This window comes from Pseudonaja textilis, chromosome 2 (assembly GCF_049901715.1).
Source record: "Pseudonaja textilis isolate UNSWEBS1 chromosome 2, rPseTex1.2, whole genome shotgun sequence".
Taxonomy (NCBI): Eukaryota; Metazoa; Chordata; class Lepidosauria; order Squamata; family Elapidae; genus Pseudonaja; species Pseudonaja textilis.
Window position 1 is genome coordinate 1,712,753 of NC_141991.1, and position 19,573 is coordinate 1,732,325.

At 40.7% G+C, this 19,573-nt stretch overlaps 3 protein-coding genes across 7 annotated transcripts in view; all 3 read right to left on the reverse strand.

Annotated features, from left to right (window-relative positions):
* LOC113452067 (uncharacterized) overlaps positions 1–10,060 on the reverse strand; it is a 60,520-nt gene extending 50,460 nt beyond the window's left edge. The window contains 1 exon segment of the mRNA XM_087922954.1: positions 9,936–10,060. Within this exon segment, the coding sequence (XP_087779080.1) occupies positions 9,936–10,057 (122 nt within the window). The 5' untranslated portion in view covers positions 10,058–10,060.
* Positions 10,061–10,201: 141 nt separating this feature from the next.
* Positions 10,202–19,573, reverse strand: part of LOC113451933 (uncharacterized) — a 159,129-nt gene continuing 149,757 nt past the window's right edge. The window contains exon 5 of the mRNA XM_087928475.1: positions 10,202–10,537. The gene's annotated coding sequence lies outside the window, so the exon portion shown is untranslated. The remainder of the gene's footprint in view (positions 10,538–19,573) is intronic.
* The window catches only part of LOC113453097 (uncharacterized), a 154,519-nt gene continuing 149,731 nt past the window's right edge, over positions 14,786–19,573 (reverse strand). For all 5 annotated transcript variants that reach the window (XM_087928229.1, XM_087928230.1, XM_087928227.1 and 2 more), the window contains one exon: positions 14,786–18,921. In XM_087928229.1, the coding sequence (XP_087784355.1) occupies positions 16,725–18,284 (1,560 nt within the window). In that variant the 5' untranslated portion in view covers positions 18,285–18,921 and the 3' untranslated portion in view covers positions 14,786–16,724. The remainder of the gene's footprint in view (positions 18,922–19,573) is intronic.

Below are 19,573 nucleotides of genomic sequence, written 5' to 3' on the forward strand. Positions count from 1 at the left end.
AATGGCCAGAGAAACTGCAGAAACACCAAAGAATTCTATTTCCGACTTTACAGGCTTTGTTTAGCATTTTAAATGTCAAAATTCATGACAGTGCAAGTAGAAAAAGACTGAGCAAGTATGATTTGTATTGAAGGGTTACCAGGGGAAAGTCTCTTCTCTCTAAAAAGGTCATAGCAGCATGGCTGAGGTTTGCAAAGTTGCATCTGAACAAATCACAGGACTTCTTGTCCTTTGCACAGATGAGACCAAAGTGGAGATGTTTGGCCAAAATGCACAATGACACTTTTAATGAAAACCAAACACAGCATATCAGCACAAGCATCTTATACAAACCGTCAACAACGGAGGTGGAGGGGTGATGATTTGGGCTTGTTTTGCAGCCGCAGAACCTGGACACCTTGCAATCTTTGAGTCAACCATGAACTCTTCTGTATACCAAAGTGTTCTAGAGTCAAAAGTGATGCCATCTGTCCAATAGCTAAAGCTAGGCTGACATGGGATTATGCAACAGGAAAATGGTCACAAAACACATCAAGAAATCTACAACAGGATGGCTGAAAAAGAAAAGAACCAAGATGTTCCAATGGCAGTCAAAGTCCAGACCTCAAACCGATTGGAGGGACCTCAAGAGTTGTGCATAAAAGAACACCCACAATCCTCAATGAACTGAAGCAATGTTGTAAAGAAGAGCGAGCCAAAATTCCTCCACAATGCTGCAAGACTGATAAAGTCACACAGAAAAGAATTACTTCTAGTTGTTGCTGCTAAAAGTGGTTCAATGAATTATTGAATCCCACATTTTTCAAACACGACTTGTCCCTTTTGGCTTTCTTTTTATAAAATAAATGATGATTTGGTATAATATGCCATGTATTGTTCTTCATCTGTGATTGTATTTACCTACTTTTAAGAACTTTTTAAAGGACCAATTGATTGTGGGCCAACTGAAATGTAAAATCATAAAAGTCAAGGAGAACATATTTTCTTTTCCATATGATTGTATATCCGGAAGCCCTGGAAAGAGACTATTCATTTGCAGATAGATATATTCAGAGAAATAAAAATACATACACATACAATATGGAAAAAAATCCAATCTTTCAAGCCTGAAAAACATTTCAAAATGGTTACTCAAAACTTTTGTGCTAATGTTAATCAGGAATCTGATTAGACATGTGACCAAAACCACAGAAGGCACACTTGACTATTTTTGTAATTTTTATAATTTCTATATTTCTATGTCTTATCTGGCAAGTGCCAGCTCCCTCTTATGTAATGAAGCAAAACCAAAGAAATGTACCAATATCTGCCTTGCACTATGTCCTGGGTTCCTTCCTCCTTAGGAGGGACCCATCTTTATTCAGATGAATAAATGCATTGGTTTATAAACATACACACACTTGGATTCTGTCTTTTATTTCATCAAGCCACACCTCTCAGTCTGCATGACACTAACTTTAAAGATGTGGGGCTTTAACTGATGAAATGGTGCCTCAAGCCTCTGCAAGATTTGAAGCACCAGTTTTGCCCATGGAAGCCATGAGCTCCAATTAAGGGCAGAAAATATTTTCCACAATCCCTTTGGTGACATCTCAATTGAAGTAGTCCTCACTTACTGACTGCAATTAGGATGGGCATCTGTGTCACTAAGCAGTCTGATCAATAGCTATTTTTTAAAAAAGTGCTGCATTTAAGCACAGTTGAACCTGCTGAATACAGGGATAGGGGCACCTACTCGTTAGCTTGAAATGGAAGTAAAACAAAACAAGAACAACCCAGAAAAGACCAAGAGGCACATCAGCCCGATCTTGTTGCCCAGAAAACATCGGGTCCACTACAGAATAATTGAGTTTGGGGGGACCTTGGAGGTCTTCTAGTCCATCCCCTGTTCAGGCAGGAGACCCAATTCCATTCCGAACAAATGGCTGTCCAATCTCCTCTGAAGACCCTCCAGTCACGGAGCCCCTCACAACCTCTTGAGGGACCTTCCACCTTCGCTTGAAAGAGGCTTTTTAAATCTTCCCGCCAGCAGAGAATTGCAGCCACCAGTTTCACAGCGTGCAGCCCCAGCGGGCTCCCATCTGGGGAGGGAAGGAACCTGCAGCAGCAGCTGACACGCTTCAGCCCAGTTGCTTCTCTGCTTCCCGGCCGTGGAGGGAACCAAACAGCCCGACTTGCTCCCGAACTCGCCTACCTGCTGCTTCGATTCGTGGAAGAGCACAGAAGCCGCTCTGCACACCACCTTTCTTCCCATGAGGCATCCGGAAGAGGAAGTTCCCCTGAGCTTCTTCACTCTTTCTATCCTTTCTAGCAATGCAGTACTCAATGGTTTAAAAATGGCTTTTTTAAGCTCAAGCGCAGATGGCAGTACTGAATTGATGCCTTTCTTGGTATCGATTGTTGCCTTACCGCCATCTAGCGACAGGAAGTGGAAAAACACGCTTTGTCCAGGCTCCACCAAGCATTTGGGAGATGTTTTCATCTATGTATATATAAAAACGAAAAACCACTCGTGTGTCATCACAAAATGTCCAGAACCCCATAAAGCCTACAAACTTGAAATTTGGCCCATATTGGCTTCTAGGTGCTTGCTAAGAAAGGATTTTTTGATGCTAAGGAGTTCTACTCCCGCTCCCCCACCAGAAAAGAGCTCTGTTCCAACTGCCAGTTGCCTCACATCCCGTTACCTCAGTTTCACCCATGGAACCGCTTCTGAATAGAAAATAGGACAGAATAGAAAACAGAACTGCATAAAAGAGAAAATAGAATAGGGATTAGAACAGAACATTAAATAGGAACCGAATACAATAAAGCTCGAAGGACCTCAGAGGTCATCCTTTTTAATCTGCTGGATTTAGGAGCATCCTAAGAAGTTGCTAGAATCCTCCTAACCTAGGATAAATTGGAGTAAGAAATGGAGGGAAATAATAAAGGAAAAAAGGGGGATTAAGAGAAAGGACCAGAAAATGAGGGGATGTAGAAAGTAAACAAAAATGAAAAGCAATTACACAGTTACCAGAGCTAGAGATAATGGTTAGATGAAGATAACCCCGAAAAGGAGAAAGAAATATTCCTTGTTTGAGGAATGTGACAGATAAATAAATATAGAAATGAAATATGAATTTTAGATAACATTGTAAAATAAGACATGAGAGTATTTAAAGAAAAATGAAATAAGTTATGATATGAATTGGAAATTGATAAAATAAGTGTGATGAATATAAGAATATTTGAGGATATCTAAAGGAAAATGGGAAAAGTAATGATATGATACGAAATAGAATATGAAAGATGAATATATAACTAAGGTCATGTTTGTATTGAAATGTAAAAACTTGGAACCACATTGTTCACCAAAAGAGATGTTTTTAAAATATAAAAATTAAAAATTTGTTTTAAAAAAAGTTGCCAGGACTTCTCTCCAAGAAATGTCAGCACAGTTAACAAACCAGGTTTCCACAATTTACTCTCTGCTAACGATTAACTCACTAAGATGCTTTCTCCCAGAATCCCCCAGCCAGCAAGAAATCCATCCCTCCTAAAGTATGCTGGCTTCAGAGTTCTGGGAGTTGAAATCCTCCCCTTTTAAAGCATCTTGGCCAGGGGATTCTGGGAGTTGAAGTAAAGAACTAAGCCCCTTGAAATAGTGAAACCTGACGCTATTTAGCTTTGGTTTTGGTGCCTTTGGGTCAGTCTTAATGCCTGGCCTTGCAGTTTCCTTGGCAGGGTTTTTTGGAAGGGGGTTTCCCGCCTTTCCTGCTTTGTAAGCTTAAGAGGACTGGCCAAAGTTGAACAGATGCTTTTGCCGTTCAGTTGGGACTGGAACTAAGCATTTCTCTATCTCTAACCTCCTGCCTTCACCACTACACCAAACTCCCAAAAGCAAATTCAAGGATGCATCTTTCAAGATCAATCAATCAATCTGAATAGATCTGGAACGGACCTTGGAGGTCTTACCTCCAACCCCTAATAAAGTAGGAGAACCTAAGTTGCTTCTCTCCTTCATTAGTTTCCATCCATTGTTCTTTTTCTTGCCTTCTGGTGCTTTGGAAAATAAGTTGACCCCCTCTTCATGGCAGCCACTCAAATATTGGAATTCTGCTATCATGTCTCCCCTTGTCCTTCTTTTCATTAGACTAAAGATACCCAATTCCTGTAACCATTCTTCATGTGTTTTAGCCTCCAGCCCCCTAATCATCTTTGTTGCTCTTCTCCACACTCTTTCCAGAGTCTCTAGTCACTCTGGAGGGACTAGAATTACATGCAGTATTCTAAGTGTGGTCTTACTAACACTTTGTAAAGCAGTACTATAACTTCACATGATCCAGTTATTTATTAGGAACTTCATGGCAGCACGGACTTCAGCGTATTGGTTGGGATGTGCGTTGATTTGACTGAGATACTAGCTCCTTGATGCAGCTGCAAAATTCGTCTTCTCATCCCCTTTGCCTATGCCAACACGAGAGCAGGTCAGGGATGCTTTACGAGTTGACAGTTTGTTCAGTCTGAGCATAGGGAGGGTATAGGGTAGGGTGGATATAGTGCTGGGCTTTGTTTACATGGAGGTACACGTTGTGTTCGCCACTCAGTCATGGAAAGTCACCAGAGATTATCCACACAGACCATTCACTAGACAAGTTGTACAGATGCCTTAAAGTCTTTTAAGTAAACATTGACAACTAGTTGAATTGGACCCGAGTGGCTACAGGAGGAAGAATCAGATAGGAATTTCTGGAACAGTGTGTTGAGTCAAGGTGTTTACATTCCCTGACCATATCTCACAGAGCGCATAGTTGCCATGCTGACCTTGTAGTTTCCCAAATGGGATTATCAAAAATAGTCCAGCATCATTCTGTACTTTCCTTAACCTTTCACTTGTTGTAAAACAATTATAAACATAATCAGTTACATTCTTCTCCTATTAAGACACATGATTGTCCCATATAAATCAATCTGAATCCATCTGTTTTCCTGGATTGATACATTTCACCCCAGCATCAACCCCTGGGAATGAAATGTACCTCTCTGGGAATGTAACTATCTCCATTCTGAGGAATCCACACCTTGAAGTATGCTGCTAATAGCTTCCTTAAGTGGTCAATTGTGATCAATTAGACATGAAAGGCAAACAATGCCTGAGAGAAATTTGTCTTTGCAGGAAAGATGTAAATCTAAGTTGGAGAGTTTTACAATGCAGTTACTCCACTTCTAAGAATCTTAAAGGTATAAGAAGGACAGGGCATCTTTCTGTATTTTGTAGAATTTTCCTCCCATGTCTCTTGTGATGTGCTAGGAACTTCTTCCCAGAACTTTAACTTTGATCAAAGAATAAAAGACTGCTTTCTTTGATTTGCAAACTTCGGTTTAAGTCTTTGTTTTGTTTCATTTTTGGCTTAAGCGTACTGCAGACCTTACAAAACTAAATTATTAAAGTATCTTAAATAGAAAATTCTATTTAGATTTGTACTCCAAAAGCATTTCATTTAAAAAATCTGATTTGAATTTTAAAAAATCTGATTGCTTTAATTTTTTTAAAAGATTTTATTTTTATCCTTTCTGACAGCAAGCAGTGAAAAACATGGCTTGTTGGTGTGCTCTCATTCCCTGGGATCCTACCTGGACTAAGCAGTCCTTAAGTAGGACTCAACCATGAGGATCTGGTTACTGCTATCTCCCTGTTCCTCTGCACAGATGAGTAATGTGGAAGGGAAATGTTAGACCGGATTTCTCTGAGGAATGGGATTCAGGCCAGGATCCGTTGCCAAGGAAGGTTTTATTATGGTCAACTGAGCAGAGGTAATTTTCAAAATACAGTAACAATGTGTGATGACAATTTCTCAACAGAGAAAAGGGCGGAAGATTCAATTATGTTATTTTTCTTTTTTTTATTCCTTTCCTGCTTCTCAATCACTTGTTTTTGTGGTTTTGTATATTTTATCAAATTTTTGAACTAAAAAAAAGGAATGTATATCAAACAAAGAGTGGGGCAACTTTGATACATTTTTGCACGCACATCTGCATTACTAACCTTTTTTCCCAACCTTTGAAATGCCTTTTGGAAACATTTCTCTCACCGTATACAGACAGTCATCTCCTCTTCCCAAGCCCCCCTTTTCTAGCCCTGCTGGGTCTGTGACTTTTTTGCTTTGACCCAATGGAGACTTCTGTGTATGCAAAGTTACAGAAGCACAAGGCGTTTAGCAAGGGTGTGCTTGGAAGCATCTCCGGACAGCACGAAGGAAGCTGGCTCCTTTTGAGGCTCTGACCCACTGAACCTCCTGGGTCCTAAATCCTTGGGAGCCACAGGAAATCAGTCATAAAGTATTGGTATGTAGAAAGGTTTTGATCTCCACTGAGTCACCTCTAAGAATCTATTTATACATCAGCTTTCTGCAAACTAGTGCCCTCCAAGTCTTATGCCCAAACTGTTTGGGAATAATAAATCTAACTCCTGTAGAGATTGGGAAGGCTGCTCAGAGGAACTCTTCCCTCTAGTGAGATTTAGGCTCTGGAAGGACGCAGGTAAGAAAGAATATTATCGAGAAATGGATTTCCATTTCCAGGGCCTGAGAGGACAGGACAGGCCAAGGTCTCTTGAGGTGGCTTTGTGCCTAAAGCAGGACTGGAAATGAGAGTATCTCAGGCTCTAGGCTTGTGACCATCAAACTGGGCCGCCTTCCTCCCCACAAAATCTGTCCATTCAGCTGTTCCTGCTGCTCCAGCCCCAAATTCAAGGTTGCAGCTTTCAAGATCCAGGATCTTCCAAACAACTCATACTTTACACCTTTCTATCTGAGCTTCAAAGTCTGATTCTGAGGAAATGGACTGTTCGTCTGAGTGGGAACTTATGGCTTTTCACCCCATCCTGTAGACCATCCCCTCTGACTCTTAGGTTGGCTTTGGGAACATTGAAAGGGTTTCTGACTCCTAGCTATAAGACTCCGAACCAACTCCATGTGGTCAGCTGTCCAGAACCCATGTGATTCTTTTCAATCGACCTCAAGCCTCCATTTTGTCTCCAGTGCCTTTCTCCTGGTTTGGAACTGGACTTGTATATTTCTTCCAACAGTTGCCTTTATTTAATATTGTTTGATATCTTTATATAGCCCTGTGAGGCTTTGAGATCATTGCAAGCATTTCCAACTACTAAATATAATAAGATGAGACATGATAAAGATGGTGCACTAAAATGTGACATCAAGGAAAAAGGCAAAATGGATTAAATATATTTTTACTATTTTAAATTTTACAAATTTTGCACATGTTTAAATTCGAAAGAAGTTGGACTTAAGACTCAGGCCAAGAGCCTCTTGGTTTCTCCACACACCTGGCCTGGTCCTAGTTGTTGGGTGTCCTTCATGTAATGAGAGCTACTAAAAAAATTATAACCTATCTTTCTGAATGGTGTTGGGGAAATAAATCTTGGAATTCTTTGGTGTCTTCTGATCTCAGAAAAAACAGGAAAATTCATCTACCTAGCTAAAATGTAACTTTCACTGCTACAAATAATGTTCCTTCCTATATTTGATGGATACATTTTTGGAAAAAATATTAAGGAGCCCTGAGGGACAAGTGAAGGAACAGGAAACGTATTCTGTTTACGGAAATGCAGAATTACAGAAACATTTCCCTTTATTTCTCTTTCTCTAAAGCTATTCAAGATTCTTACACAACGTTGTTTAAACATTATCTACCATACAATTATTTCCTCACATTTCCCCACTGGGGGCACAAAATTATCAGTCCACTGATGCTGCTCACCAGCCGCAGATTTCGAAGGGCAACAAGGAGGCAATTCCAAGCAAACAAGATCACAGCAGGAATTACAAATAAACCTGGAAATCCTTTGGTCAAAACCACAATCACTTTTCTCCTCAACTTAATCTTCCTACAGGTCTTCTCCATGAAGGCCACTTGCAGAGCAGAACAGCCTTTACATCTGAAATTTTACACTGTTTTGTCACTGCCCCAAACTCCCCCAAATATACTAGCTATTCATATACAGTAGTTTCTTCCACTTGCGTGCCTCATTCTTGACACAATCTAAACAGACGTGGTTGGTTTTCTGAATTCCTGGAACTGTTTGGAAAAGATGAACTTTGAAACGCTTCTGCTTTTCTTCTCCTCTCATTTTCTCCTTATATGAGAAGCCTCAATCTGTAACAATAGCCTTAGAGCTCCTATCCCCAAGAGACGCTGGCTGGGGAATTCTGCGGCTGAAATCTTGGGGGCACCTAGGGAGAAAAAGGCTGGGACTCTGTACGTGGCATTTCTATCATGTAACCATTATAAAAGTGCAATGAATATTCAAACAAAGATTTTTCACAATTTCTCCAAAAATATATACAGATAATCCCCAGGTTATGAGCGTTCTGTTACCGAACGTTCAAAGTTATCTGATAAACATGCCCTAAATTTACAAACAAATCCCGAAATTATGAATATTACAGCACCACGGCAGTTGTTCACTCCTACGAATGACCAGAGGCTCTGAAACATTCACCCCGCCTATTCCGCCCCCCCACCCTCTACTCCCACCCCTTTGCCTGTGGAGAGTCAGTTACTTCCCCAAGATCTCTCTTTGTCTGCATTTGCAGAGAACAGAGGCCTAACATATCACAAGATCATGCAACATCAGTTGCCCAAAATCTTGTGGAATCTCACACTTTAGACCTCTATTCTCTGCAAATTGAGACCTGGATGTTTGCAAACCGATGGAAGGTTTTGATCCTTCAGTCCTTCCCTCCATTTGCCGATTCATTGCCGAAGCCTCCAGAGAGATTCCGCTCCTGTAGTCTTCAGCAGCCTGTTGCAAAAAGCCTTTGTTGGCACCAGTGGAGCCTGGGAGGAGCACACACTCCTCTGAAGCCCTGATCCTATCTTACAGGCAAAGACTGTTTGCAAAAGGCTGTCAAAGCCCACAGGAACACAATCCTCAAGCGCTTTGCCAACAACAAAGCAGTCGCATGCAGATTCTCAGGGTTGCTTTCTCGGTGCCAGAGGCCTTTTCAGGCTGATCTGCGGTGAGAAAGCAGCAAATGCAAGAGTGGAAGCAAGAAGTGATGTCGCTCAATATATGAGATTCACTCCCACAAATTCTCGAGTTACAGATGGAATGGGCAGGCTGCATTGCATTCAAACCCCGAGGACTACCCATTTCCAGCAAATTCTGCTCCTGATGGCCAGATAAGCATTATCAAACTAGTATATTGCCATCTTTTCCTTCCACCTTCCTGTTTAGTACCATTACATGTTTGCCTACCAAAAAAATGGGCAAATTCTTTGTAGACAAATTTAATAGTCAATATATCAGCCGGAGTTGCAATCGGACATTAGAAATGAAATTCAAACCTTCTCTACATTCATCACTTGGAGCGTCATGTGGATTTTCTTGTGTGCAATAAGACTGGAATGTTTCCTGAAGCACCATCCACATTCGGGACATTCAAATGGTTTCTCCCCTGTGTGTATTAGCATATGATTTAGAAGGCTAGTTTTAATACTGAAGTCTTTCCCACAGTCTGGACACTCGTATGGTTTCTCTCCTGTGTGAGTTCTCTGGTGTGTCACCAGACTGGAACTCTGACTGAAACTTTTCCCACAATCAGGACATTCAAAGGGCTTCTCTCCTGTGTGAGTCCTCTGGTGTATTACCAGGTTGGAATTCCGACTGAAACCTTTCCCACAATCAGGACATTCAAAGGGTTTTTCTCCTGTGTGAGTCCTCTGGTGTCTCACCAGGCTGGAATTCCAACTGAAACTTTTCCCACAATCAGGACACTCGTATGGTTTCTCTCCTGTGTGAGTCCTCTGGTGTGTCACCAGCCTGGAATTATCATAGTAACATTTCCCACAATCAGGACATTTAAACGGTTTCTCCTTGGTGTGAGTCCATGTTGCCATGCTCGCTAAAGCATTTACTGCATTGGAAGTACTTGTAGGGCTTCTCTCCTGTATGGATCCTTCCGAAAACCACAACAGAGTTGTTCTGATCAAAGATTTTGCCATATTCAGTGTATATGTAAGGCTTTTCTCCAGTCTGGATCCTCTCATGCATAATCAACTGTGATTTGCAAGTTGTATCTTTCCCACAACTGGCACATCTATGGAGCTTTTACACAACTAATATTCTTGAGGACATCAAGAATATGGATGATCCCTTGTTTAGTCATGCTTTGATTTACTGGTCATTTTCTTCCTTCCAGAATGAGGTCTGCAACACTGTATGCTCTACGTGGCTTTCCAGTTGACCTTTTCCTCCCCACTGACTTTTTTACTTCCCTCTTTTGCTGAATGGAAAAATAATCTCTATTGACTTCTCATGTAACGTATGCTTGATTTTCACACATTACTTTTCCCAGGTAGAAATCTCTTCTTCATTTTCTCTCGTTTCTCTCTCACCTGCTGAGGAAGGTAAAGAATTGTGTGGTGCTCTGAAGGAAATGGAAAATATTTTGATTCTGGACTGACTTGCTTTGCTATTCAGTGTTGCTTGTTATCTTCAATTGTGCAGTGTTTTTATTGCCATCCTCTTTGTCTATAAGATTCAAATAAAAGGGTATCTTTAATAGTTGCAGAAGATGAGAAAAAAAGAAAAACATATACATTACAATGAAAAATGATGAAATTCAGTTGTTGACTGGGTCAATCACAAATTCTTAGCAGGGCAAAAGGTCGTTTTCAAATACAGTCAAGTGAAAAAGAAAGTACACTACCTTTCATTTCTATGGTTTTACTTATCAGGACATAAAAAATATCACAACAGAATAGAACAAAATAACAGAATTGGAAGGGACCTTGGAGATCTTCTAATCCAGCCCCTACTCAAGCAGGAGACCCTATACCATTTCAAGTGGCTGGCTCATCTCCTCTGAAAAACCTCAAATGGGGAGACTGGTTAGCATTGAGGCAGGAATGGCTGGAAAATAGCTGCGCTCTGCCGATGTGAGGCCTGAATATATGGTTTTTGGACTATTGAGCAAGAATGGGACTTACTAAAACAAGACAAATTGCTCCATCAGGGGAAATGAGGGATTTTTGGAAGAAATGGCATTGATGTTTCAAAACATTAAGGACACTATGACAAAGAATGCTAGAGAGATAAAGAGCCTAATGCATGGCAAAGATGGGAAAATAGAAAACATTCAACAAGGGAAATGTGAATAAAGATCACAATGTCCAGGAAAGGGAGGAGATAACAGAAAGAATGGAGGAAAAGATAGAACAGACAAATTAGCAAATAAAGCAAGAAAATAAGAAGAAGACAGTAAAGATAAAAATGACTGATGAAATAACGCAAGGAAAAAGTATTTTAAGAGAATAAAAAATCGATTGGGATAGACAGGATGATACTTTCGAAAGGGAGACAGGAGACATAGGAGTTTGGACAGACATTCTAGAGGCCTGGCAATATAAGATGGGAGAGATGGGAGAAATATATAGATTGAATAGATCTTTGTCGATAGAGACAAAGATCCAAAAGAGAAGTATGGGAGGCAACCCAAAATGCGAATAAGAATTGGAGAATTAAAACAAGCAAGAAATGATGGATAGAAAAGAAAGATCTTTTAATATAATGGTGGACTGACTGAGGCCCGTCTAAAAGTTAGAATTGAGGTAGAAATAAGAGATAGAGGGAATATTAGTATACAAATTTTTATATAATAGAATAAAAGTAATAACTAGATGGGAAGATTAGAGATTGGAAGAGGTATTAGAATGGCACATAGAAACAGTAAACAACTAAATAATGAAGGATTACATCTTAATACAAATGTGTATTAATATTAAATTATACAAGCTTGATTAATGTGATAAATATTACAATTATTATTTGTATCAAAATGAATGACACCCAGATGCCATGCTGGGAAATTGCTAAAAAACAAAGAGTTATATTTCAGACTTTACAGGCTAACTGCATGTTAAATGTTCAGTTTCATGACAGTCCAATTAGAAAAAGACTGAACAAGTATGGTTTGTTTGGAAGGGTTGCCAGAGGAAAGTCTCTTCTCTCTAAAAAGGTCATAGTAGCATGGCTGAGGTTTGCAAAGTTGCTTCTGAACAAATCACATGACTTCTGGAACACTTGTCCTTTGCACAGACCAGACCAGACCAAAATGAAGATAATGCAATTGGCCAGAGGCCATCTGTCCAATAACTAAAGCTAGGCTGACATCGGATTATGCAACAGGACAATTGTCACAAAAACACACCTGCAAATCTACAACAGGATGGCAGAAAAAGAAAAGAACCAAGATGTTCCAATGGCAGTCAAAGTCCAGAGCTTATCCCAATTGGCAGGACCTCAAGAGAGTTGTGCATAAATAACACCCAAAAACCTCAATGAACTGAAACAATGTTGTAAAAAAGAGTGAGCCAAAATTCCTCAAAAATGCTGTAACAGATTGATAAAATCATATAGAGAATGATTACTTCTACTTGTTGCTGCTAAAGGTGGTTCTACAAATTATTGAAACATACATTTTTCACACATGACTTCTGTGTTTTGGCTTTCTTTTTATAAAATAAACGATGACCTGATGTAATATGTAATGTGTTGTTGTTCATCTGTGGTTGTATTGACCTACTTTTAAGAACATTTTAAGGACCAAATGATTTTTACCGTGTCCAGATATATAAAATCATAGAAGTCAAGGAGAGTGTATTTTCTTTTTCACATGACTGCTTATCTGGAAGTCCTGGGGAGAGATTATACATTTGTAGATATATACATTGAGAGAGAGAGAAAATACACAGACCTACAATAAGGGAAAAAAACATGTCTTTCAAGCTTTCACTGTGGGTTAGGCATGTGACTGAAAGTACAAAAGGCATGCTTGACTATTGCTACATTTTTTTTATAATTTCTATATCTTATCAGTCTTGTGCCAACTGCCTCTTATGTAATGAAGCAAAAGCAAAGAAATGTATAAATATCTGCCTTGCACTACACTCAGGGTTCCTTCCTCCTTAGAAGGGACCCATCTTTATTCAGATGAATAAATGCATTTATTCACACACTTGGACTTAATTTTTTGTTTTATCAAGCCACACCTGTCAATCTGCATGACACTAGCTTTACAGATGTGGGGGGCTTTAACTGATGAAATGATGCCTAAAGCAAGATTTGAAGCACCAGTTTTGCCCATGGAAGCCATGAGCTCCAAGTAAGGGCAGAAAATGCCTTCCATAATCCCTTTGGTGACATCTCAATTGAAGTAGTCCTAACTTACTGACTGCAATTAGGACTGGCATCTGTCACTAACCAGTCTGATCAATAGCTATTTTTTTTAAAAGTGCTGCATAGAACCACAGTTGAACCTAGTTAATACACGGATGGGGGCACTGTACTTGTTAGCTTGAAATGGAAGGAAAACAAAACAAGAACAACCCAGAAAAGACCAAAAGGCATCTCAGTCCGATCTTGTTGACCGGAAAACATCAGGTCCACTGCAGAATAATTCAGTTGGGGGGACCTTGGAGGTCTTCTAGTCCATCCCCTGTTCAGGCAGGAGACCCAATTCCATTCCGAACAAACGGCTGTCCAATCTCCTCCGAAGACCCTCCAGTGACGGAGCCCCCACAACCTCTGGAGGGGAGCCATTCCCAAAGGATCCACCGTCGCTTGAAAGAGGCTTTTTAAATCTTCCCCCCCAGCAGAAAATTGCAGCCACCAGTTTCACAGCCTGCAGCCTCAGCGGGCTTCGATCTGGGGAGGGAAGGAACCTGCAGCAGCAGCAACTGACACGCTTAAGCCCAGTTGCTTCTCTGCTTCCAGGCCGTGAAGGGAACCGAAATTGCTCTCGGACTCTCCCCCCACCTGAGGTCCCCACCTCACCTGCCAGCTGCTGCTTCGATTCGTGGAAGAGCACAGAAGCCGCTCTGCACAACACCTTCCTCCCATGAGCCATCCGGAAGAGGAAGTTGCTTTGTTCTTCCATATTTTCTAGCAATGCAGAACTCAATGATATAAAACTGCGTTTTTAAGCTCAAATGCGGATGGAACCACTGAATTGATGCCTTTCTAGGCACCGATATTGGTTTGCCGCCATCTAGTGACAGGAGGTGGAAAAACACGCTTTGTCCAGGCTCCGCCAAGCATTTGGGAGATGGTTTCATCTATGTATATATAAAAACGAAAAACCACTCATGCGTCTTCACAAAATGTCCAGAACCCCATAAAGCCTACAAACTTGAAGTTTGGCTTCTAGGTGCTTGCTAAGAAAGGATTTTTTTATGCTGAGTTCTACTCCCCTCCCCACCAGAAAAGAACTCTGTTCCAACTGCCAGTTGCCTCGCATTCACCAAACAACCCCACACATGGTTTTTTGAAAGAAGATTTTCCAAGGCCTGAGAGGACAGGACAGGCCAAGGTCCCTGTGATGGCTTTGTGCCTAAAGCAGGACCGGAAATGAGTCTCTCTCATGCTCGAGGCTGGTGATCACCAAACTGGGCCTTCTTCCTCCCCACAAAATCTATCCATTCAGCTGTTCCTGCTACTCCAGCCCCAATTTCAAGGTTGCAGCTTTCAAGATCCAGTATCCTCCAAACAACACATACTTTACACCTTTCAACCTGAGCTTCAAATTTTGATTCTGAGGAAATGGACTGTTAGTCTGAGTAGGGACTTATGTCTCTCTGAGCACCACAGACACTTAGCTAGGGATCTCCCAAGCCCCTGCGAGCCCCCAGCAGTCCACCCCTGCTTGTAGACCATCCCCTCTGACTCAGGTTGGCTTTGGGAACATTGAAAGTGTTTCTGACTCCTAACCATAAGGTGAGACAAAATAAAGATGGTGCACTAAAATGTTACACCAAGGGGGGTAGGGGGCGGGAAGGGAAAGTGATTAAATATATTTTTTCTATTTGAAATTTTTGAAATTTTGCATATGTTTTAATTTTAAATCACTTGGACTTAAGACTCAGGCCAAGAGCCTCTTGGTTTTTCCACACACATTATCTCCATGGTTGAACTGGTCCTGGTTGTTGCGTGTCCTTCATGTAATGAGAGCTACCAAAAGTTGGGAAATGAAATGAACCATCTTGGAATTCTTTAGTGACTTCCAATCCCAGAAAAACCAGGATCATTCATCTGCCTAGCTAATATGTCACTTTTGCTGCTACAAATAATGTTCCTCCCCATATTTGAAGGGTAATTTTTTAAAAATAACATTAAGGAACCCTGAGAGACAAGTGAAAGAACAGGAAACGTGTTCTGTTTACAGAAATACTGATACTTTCCTTTATTTCAGTGATTCCCAACCTTTTTTTTGCCCCACACCCCTAAAGAAATTTCACTCGAACCTCGCACTCCCTGAAATTTAGACTTTAGGAACTACTGAACGCGTTAAATATATGGTAGGATTGAATCTTTTCAGCTATGTATGTGACAGCCACTAAATAACGATACTTAACTCTAAAATGAAAACAAGGTTAATCCATTGCATAATAAATAAAAATGCCAACATATAGCTAATATCCTATTATTTTTCTGGACTTTTCTCGCACCCAGTGGAATATCGTCTCGCACCCCCAGGAGGTGCGAGCACCCCAGTTTGGGAACCCCTGCTTTATTTGTTTTTCTCAAAAACTATACAAGATTCTTACACAATGCTGCTTTAGAAATTAAACATTATCTACTGTACAATCTTTCCCTCATATCTACCCACCAAGGGGGGAAAACCACAAAAGAATTAGTCTCACTCACCAGCTATCAGAGGCAAACAAGGAGACCCCTAATAAAAATCATAAAAATGCAAAGAACACTCCCAAAAAGATTATTACATCATTGCACAATTTCTACAAAAATAAATACAGGTAATCCCCAGGGGTACAATTGTTCCCATAGTGAACGTTCGTTACGCAATAAGCTCCCCTTAGCATTTTCCAACAAAAGCCTTTGTTGACACCAGCAGAGCAAAGGCAAAGGCTTTTTGCAAAGAGCTGCCAAAGCCTACAGGAACGCAATCCTCGAGCACTTTGCCAACAAGAAAGTAGCCTCGAGAGGCCATGTACAGCTTCTCAGGGTTGCTTTCTTGGCACCGGAGGCCTTGTCAGGCTGATCTGGGACAAGAAAGCAGCGAATGCAAGAGCGGAAGCAGGAAGTGATGTCGTTCAATATATGAGATTCACTCCCACAAATTCTCGAGCTACAGATGGAATGGGCAGCATTCATTACTTTCGTAACCTGAGGACTACCCGTATCCAGCAACTTCTGCTCCTGATGGCCAGATAAGCATTATCAAACTAGTATGCTGCCATTTTTTCATTCCTCCTTCCTGTCTAATACCATATTTGCCTACCAAAAAATGGGCAAATTCTTTGTAGACAAATTAACAATCAATATAACAGCTGGACTTACAATGGGACATTAGAAATGAAATTCAAGCCTTCTCTACCCTCATCCCTTGGAGCATCAGGTGGATTTTTTTGTGTGCAATAAGGCTGGAATGTTTCCTGAAGCACTATCCAAACTCATGGCACTCAAATGGTTTTTCCCGTGTGTATAAGCATATGATTTAGAAGGCTTGTCCAAATAGTGAAATCTTTCCCACAGTCTGCACTCTTGTATGGTTTCTCTCCTGGTGAGTCCTCTGGTGTTTCACCAGGCTGAAATTATCACAGAAACTTTTCTGCAATCAGGACATTCAAAGAGTTTCTCTTCTGTGTGAGTCCTCTTGTGTCTAACCAGGCTGGAATTCTGACTGAAAGTTTTCCCACAATCAGGACGTTTCAAAGGGTTTCTCTCCTCTGTGAGTCCTCTGGTGTCTAACCAGGTTGGAATTCTGACTAAAACTTTTCCCACAATCAGGACATTCAAAGGGCTTCTCTCCTGTATGAGTCCTTTGATGTATCATCAGGCTGTAATTCCCACTGAAACTTTTACCACAGTCAGGACATTCAAAGAGCTTCTTTCCTGTGTGAGTCCTCTGGTGTGTCACCAGATTGGAACTGTGATGGAAACTTTTCCCGCAATCAGGACATTCAAAGGGCTTTTCTCCTGTGTGAATCCTCTGGTGTATCATCAAACTGAAATTATTACAGAAACTTTTCCCACAATCAGGACATTCAAAGGGCTTCTCTCCTGTGTGAGTTCTTTGGTGTATCACCAGGCTGGAATTCCAACTGAAACTTTTACCACAATCAGGACATTCAAAGGGTTTCTTTCCTGTGTGACTCCTCTGGTGGGTCACCAGATTGGAACTGTGACTGAAACTTTTACCACAATCAGGACATTCAAAGGGTTTTTCTCCTGTGTGAGTCCTCTGGTGTATCACCAGGCTGAAAGTGTTACAGAAACTTTTCCCACAATCAGGACATTCACAGAGTTTCTCTCCTGTGTGACTCCTCCGGTGTGTCACCAGATTGGAAATCTGACGGAAACTTTTCCCGCAATCTGAACATTCAAATGGCTTTTCTCCTGTGTGAGTCCTCTGGTGTATCACCAGGCTGGAATTATTACAGAAATTTTTCCCACAATCACGACATTCTACGGGTTTCTCTCCTGTGTGAGTCCTCTGATGTTGAATCAGGCTGGAATTCCAACTGAAACTTTTACCACAATCAGGACATTCAAAGGGTTTCTCTCCTGTGTGAGTCCTCTGGTGTGTCACCAGGTTGGAACTGTTATGGAAACCTTTCCCACAATCAGGACATTCAAAGGGCTTCTCTCCTGTGTGAGTCCTCCGGTGTGTCACCAGATTGGAACTCTGACGGAAACTTTTCCCACAATCAGGACATTCAAAGGGCTTTTCTCCTGTGTGAGTCCTCTGGTGTATCACCAGGCTGGAATTATTACAGAAATTTTTCCCACAATCAGGACATTCTATGGGTTTCTCTCCTGTGTGAGTCCTCTGATGTTGAATCAGGCTGTAATTGTGACTGAAACTTTTACCACAGTCAGGACATTCAAAGGGTTTCTCTCCTGTGTGAGTCCTCTGGTGTGTCACCAGGTTGGAACCATTATGGAAACTTTTCCCACAGTCAGGACATTCAAAGGGTTTCAGTCCTGTGTGGGTCCTCTGATGTGTCACTAGGTCGGAAGTCTGACTGAAACTTTTCTCACAATCAGGACATTTAAAGGGTTTCTCTCCTGTGTGAGTTCTTTGGTGTTTCACTAGATGGGAACTCTGTCTGAAACTTTTCCCACAATCAAGACATTTAAAGGGTTTCTCTCCTGTGTGAGTCCTCTGGTGTGTCACCAGCCTGGAATTCTGACGGAAACATTTCCCGCAATCAGGACATTCAAACCGTTTCTCCTTGGTGTGAGTCCACATGGCCATGTTCGCTAAAGAATTTACCACATTAGGAGCACTTGTAAGGTTTTTCTTGGATGGATCTTTCGAAGAACCACAACCAAGTTGTTCCAATCAAAGGTTTTGCCACATTCAGATTATATGTAAGGCTTTTCTCCAGTCTGGATCCTCTCATGCATAATCAACTGTGATTTGCAAGTTGTATCTTTTCCGCAACTGGCACATCTATGGAGCTTTTACACAACTAATATTCTTGAGGAGATCAAAGATTTGGACTATTCCTTGTTTAGATATGTTTTGATTTACCGGTCATTTTCTTCCTTCAAGAATGAGGCCTGCAACACTGTATGCTCTACGTGGCTTTCCAGTTGATCTTTTTCTCCCCAATGACTTTTTCACTTCCCTCTTTTGCTGAATGGAAAAATAATCTCTATTGAGTTCTCATGTAACATATGCTTGAATTTCACACACTATACTTTTTCCAGGTAGAAATCTCTTCTTCCTCTTCTCTCGTTTCTCTCTTACCTCTTGAGGAAGGTGAAGAATTGTGTGGCGCTCTGAAGGAAATGTAAAATATTTTGATTTCTAGACTGACTTGCTTTGTTATTCAATGTTGCTTGTTATCCTCAGTTGTCCAGAGTGCTCTTATCGCCATCCTCTTCATCTATAAGATTGAAATAAAAGGGCATCTTTAACGGTTGCAGAACATGAGGAAAAACAACTATTACGTTTACATTACAATGAAAAATTATGAAATTCAGTTGTTGACTGGGTCAATCACAAATTCTTAGCAATGCAAATGATTTTTTTCAAATATAGTCAAGTGAAAAAGAAAGTTCACTCTTTCATTTCTATTGTTTTTGGATGCGAGAACCAGAGGAGGGTTTGGGTTACCTACTTGGGAAATATATTATCAGGCCACAGTATTAACCTGGATGAAAGAATGGATAACACTGAGAAATAGAAGGTTGTTAACGCTAGAGGGATATGATTTACAACTGGGCTGGCATGCATTTCTATGGTATGGGAGAAGGAAAATATATAGGTATTTTCAAAAACATATGGTCAGGAATGCATTGTAATTAGTATGAGAAAAAACTAGAGAACAACATAACATGAAGATTTCAGTCTGGCTATCAACAGTGGAAGCACTCATATACCCAAATGTTTGTAAAATGGGAACTAGATATAAAGATATCTGAAATGAAAAGGGTGAGATCAAAACTAAACAAGAATTGAATGAACAAGGGTTGTAAATGCATTGGTATTCATATATGCAAATACATATATGCAAATACAATCAAGATATGAAAAAG